Source organism: Cryptomeria japonica, chromosome 6, assembly GCF_030272615.1.
Source record: "Cryptomeria japonica chromosome 6, Sugi_1.0, whole genome shotgun sequence".
Lineage (NCBI taxonomy): Eukaryota > Viridiplantae > Streptophyta > Pinopsida > Cupressales > Cupressaceae > Cryptomeria > Cryptomeria japonica.
In genome coordinates, this window is record NC_081410.1 from 240,695,323 (window position 1) to 240,699,598 (window position 4,276).

At 34.7% G+C, this 4,276-nt stretch overlaps 1 protein-coding gene across 1 annotated transcript; it reads right to left on the reverse strand.

Moving 5' to 3' along the window:
• Positions 1 to 822: 822 nt before the first annotated feature.
• Positions 823 to 3,454, reverse strand: LOC131075648 (peroxidase 57). The gene is made up of 4 exons (XM_058012480.2): positions 3,124 to 3,454; positions 2,848 to 3,036; positions 1,651 to 1,810; positions 823 to 1,559 (listed from the first exon to the last, which is right to left on the reverse strand). Exons 1-4 carry the CDS (start codon positions 3,313 to 3,315, stop codon positions 1,114 to 1,116), a joined length of 987 nt encoding a protein of 328 aa, XP_057868463.2. The 5' UTR covers positions 3,316 to 3,454; the 3' UTR covers positions 823 to 1,113.
• Between the last annotated feature and the right edge of the window lie 822 nt (positions 3,455 to 4,276).

Here is a 4,276-nt window from a genome sequence, read left to right on the forward strand (position 1 = left end):
ATCGAGGAAATAACACAACCAACATCTCTTGGAGATCCAAATCCAATCACTTTACCAGCCCATGAAGATTTATATACCCTTTAAGGAACTTCCTTAGCCAATCTAATAGGAATAACATCCAATAGTGACCCATGAACAACTCTAGTCATATAAGAAACAAATTTGAAGCATGTGCCTCATAAATAGCAATTGTGACCTATGGAGACCTTGAAGAGCCCCCCAAATAGCTTGCCATCTCACATAATCCCACCAAAAGTTTCAAAAAAATTCAAACCCTAGTTTACTATCTTCTTGTTACATACGAAGAAAATTATAAAAATATGTTTTACAAATTTTTATGTGTTTTAATATTCTTTAAATGATATCATAATTTTTTCTTTAAATAAACAATCTTAAAATAATGAAATTACATTCAAATTAACTAGCAACAATTAACATACATAAAACTAATAAATTTTTGTTCAAAATATACTTATAATAAAATGATGTAAAAGAAAACAATTAAAATTAAATTAAACTATTATAAATTGAAAAACTAAAAAAAAAAGCAAATTGATTTACATATTATACCCTTCAAATTAAATATTAACATGATATATTTATCTATAAAACTAAAATATAAAAATAAAATAAGACATACACTTTTGTAGACCACTACTCATCTTGTCCACTCTATATGTATTATAATTTGATGTCTCAATCAAAGTAAGAATCCCATACAAGCAAGGGTCGTCATTTTAATATAGGCAATGGCAACGTAAACAATTAATCATTAGAGAAAACAGAGCTTTGTAATTCCATTTTATTTTTAAATAAAGCCGCAACCTAAAATTGTAATACAAAGAGTGGGTACATCATGCTCGATGTTTAACATTATTGTATTTCCAAATCCTGACTGGCCGGCCTGTTTCAAATTTTCTTTCAAAATTCACGGAAAAACTAGTCCCAAGCACAGTTGAATAAAATAACAAACAAACAAAGAATCTTGACCGAGAAATCTCCTCAAATTTGTAGTCCATGATGGGCGCTCAAAATAATCATGTGGACTCTTTTCTGCTTTGATATATTCTATAAAAATCTGTGATCTCAATTAATGGTGGAGCGGTTGATATTCTAGTTGCCGTTGGCGTTCATATTGAATTTTCTACAATTTGTTCGGATCTCTCCATCAACGCCTGTCAACACACTGAGACTCCCCAGCTTGGTAATGGACTTAGCAAACTCAGCTTTAAAGAAATCTGGATTGGCAGCATATTCCACAACCAGGTTGGACGTAACATCTGTATTGAGAAGTTCCTGATCTATCTGAAGAACTCCTCTGTTCTTAAGGACTTGACGGTAAAATCCACTGCTGAAAGTAAAGGGATTTCTCTTGGTTTGGTCGAAGAAAACCTTGGGATCCAAGCTTATGTTTTTTATTTGGTTGGGAGGAGGACATTTTGCCTTGAGTAATGTGGCCAGTGTGCTGTTCATGGCCGGATCTGGCATTCCACTTCCCCGGAAATCGTACACGCGGTCGCTAAAGAAGCCACAGTGAACGAAACCTATTGTATGCGCTCCTGCACATGAATTCACAGTTAATGCCCATTTATCTGCTTTAACCATATAATTATATATTGTGCAGAAATAGATGAGGGATGAATTTTTTACCGAGAAGTGTGACGAGATCGATGAGGTTCAGACCAACTGCAGTGAAGGCTCCGAGGGCTTGATCGATGGAGAACTGTGGGCTTGGAAGTTTGGCTTCTCCTATTCTCGACACCAGTCCATCTCTTCTTCCAGTTGGAACACTGTAATCTGGCCCACCTGACTGAACAACACCATCCATTTCATTGCACAAACCACAGATAAGCAAATATATATATATATATATATAAATATAAGGAAATAAAAGTTGGTCAATGGTATGATTTTTAATATGTGAGACTACATTACAAATGAGGACCTCATCTTTGACACAAATACATTGCCTCAATGCCACTAGTTGAAATCAATGTCACAAAACCCAAGAACATATTGGTCCAGTAAGGATTTGTAGCATGAAGTTACCAACATCAACACTAACAAGAAAGTTAAATTCTATAAGTACAACAGATCAGTAAAAGTAGAAAACACTCATGATCAAAATGATCTAGTAAAGATTTGAACTTTAATTGTTATGTAATAATACCATGAATAATTATTTTATAAAAAGTTATATCTATCCACTAACTTCTAAATAAATAAATAATCCAGTGTTTTACTGACCCCTTGCTCAAGTCTTTCGTGGACGTGCCTATTCTAGTTTCAAAATGAGAGTACGGATTGACTAACACGCGTGTTGGTCGCACATTTTACACAGTTGATTTTGCAATCAATGGCTGCGATTGACTAACCTATCGCTAACACGCTGTATGAAAGATCCATTTTAAAGCCAGAATAGACACAACCGTCTCCCATCCCCGTCCCAAAGCTTTTTTCCTTTGTGCCCCATCCCCGAAGTGCCCGCATCCCGTCTCCCCATTTCAACGACCGTGGAACAATGAAATGATCTCATGAAATTGAATTTGATTGTAACTTATTTTCGGTCAAATAAATCTTACAGTTGTCCCCCACCATATAAATAAAATTGTATATCTAAAGAGGAAGGGCAGATAGGATTTGTCATGTTCATATGTCAGGACCAATGGAAATATATGCAGATATTGTAAAAATAGAATCTTTAATAGTTTTGTTTGAAGAGACTATTCGATCAAAATTTATAACAGAAGAAAAAAAATAACAGATAAAAAAAAACTGACATTTTTTCATCTACGAAACAATTCACTGTCTAATCTGCATTTCATTTTGATAAAGGGAATTCCTCACCAGTGCTACTGCGTCGCGAGCAGCCAATGTGAGTATATCAGCACAGGATACAACTCCATTGCACGTTGCTTCAACAGATGTTTTTATATCATCAATGAGGTCGAAACCTCTCAAAGTCAAGTTGGGTACAGAATCCTTCTCCGCAATGTTATCTTCAGTGCTATCTATCAGAACAGAAGCATCACAACCCTGTACACACAACGTAAAAGAATCAACATTTCTCTTCATAATACATACCACAGAGAGAAATAGAAAACAAAAATCTATTTAACACACCCGAATGAAGCAATCATGGAAATGCAAACGTAACAATCCAGCCGGCGCAGATTTATCCTTGAGAAACCATTTCTGCACAACCTTTCTCACAACGATCTCCAGATGCGGGCATGTTTTATCATAAAAACCAACATCCAAACTTCCTGCTGCTGTTACAACAAGCGCAAATATGAATAACTGACAGAGCGCCATGACCAGTGCAGCGTAGAATGAGATTGAATGATGGATGATTCTGCAAATATCTTGAAGAGTAATACCGATGCGGCAATGCACGCAAAAAGAGCTTTACATACCCTGCGGCTACGAGAGCGGGAGGAAAAAGTTTAACATATTTGTGGATCGTAACAAATAACAATTGATAGGATGAGGATGGGAGTCTCCTGGTAAAGCAATCGGTACAGCTCAGTTGCACTATTATCCAGATGAGTTGACGCTTTTGCCATTACTTGTCAAATTCAATGCTTGCACATGCCAAGCCTTTTGAATAAGTGATTACTGTTTTTACTTGTTTTTGATATCCAAGGAATGTGACGTACTTTCAGATTCCCCAACCTCACGTGACCTCTACTAGTATTCTATGTGACTAGACCATGTGCCTCTGAAAACTCCATAGGTATAGACTAAACTTAAACAAGTAAATTATTATGATTATTTTACAGTTTTTCATAAAAGATGGACTTAAACATCCAAGCTGCAAATATGGGGAGTCCTATATGTTGAATTTGCAATATTTAAGTGTTTTTTATTTAATATTTTTAATGATATTATAATATTAAATTAATTATATTTATTTTTGAAGTATTATTGTGGAGATCTCTTGTTTAAGCTTTATTTATTCACTCATTTTTTATTGAGTGTGGAATCCTCATCTTTATTTACATTCATTATTCTTGATCATGCTAAGTAAGTGAAAGTATTTGTGATCATTGTCAATGTTTTTGTGAGATTTGACTAGTGTGGTTGGTATTCATCTGAAGATAACTTCCATGGGTGTTATTAGTGCTATTGAAATTTTATTAGAATGGCAAGATTAGTAGTGTAGTGACTACTCGTAAATGTTATTTGAGATGACTATAAATAAAATGTGGGTTGTGGCACACCCTTTAGATCAATTTTACAACTATTATTTACGATGTAGACCTTATCATCATAT

Coding starts and splice junctions, on each gene's coding strand:
- LOC131075648 (XM_058012480.2), bottom strand. CDS start 3,315: ATGGCGCTCTGTCAGTTATTCATATTTGCGCTTGTTGTAACAGCAGCA. Junction 3,037..3,123: donor TCCATGATTGCTTCATTCGG/GTGTGTTAAATA, acceptor TTGTGTGTACAG/GGTTGTGATGCTTCTGTTCT. Junction 1,811..2,847: donor CTCGCGACGCAGTAGCACTG/GTGAGGAATTCC, acceptor GGTGTTGTTCAG/TCAGGTGGGCCAGATTACAG.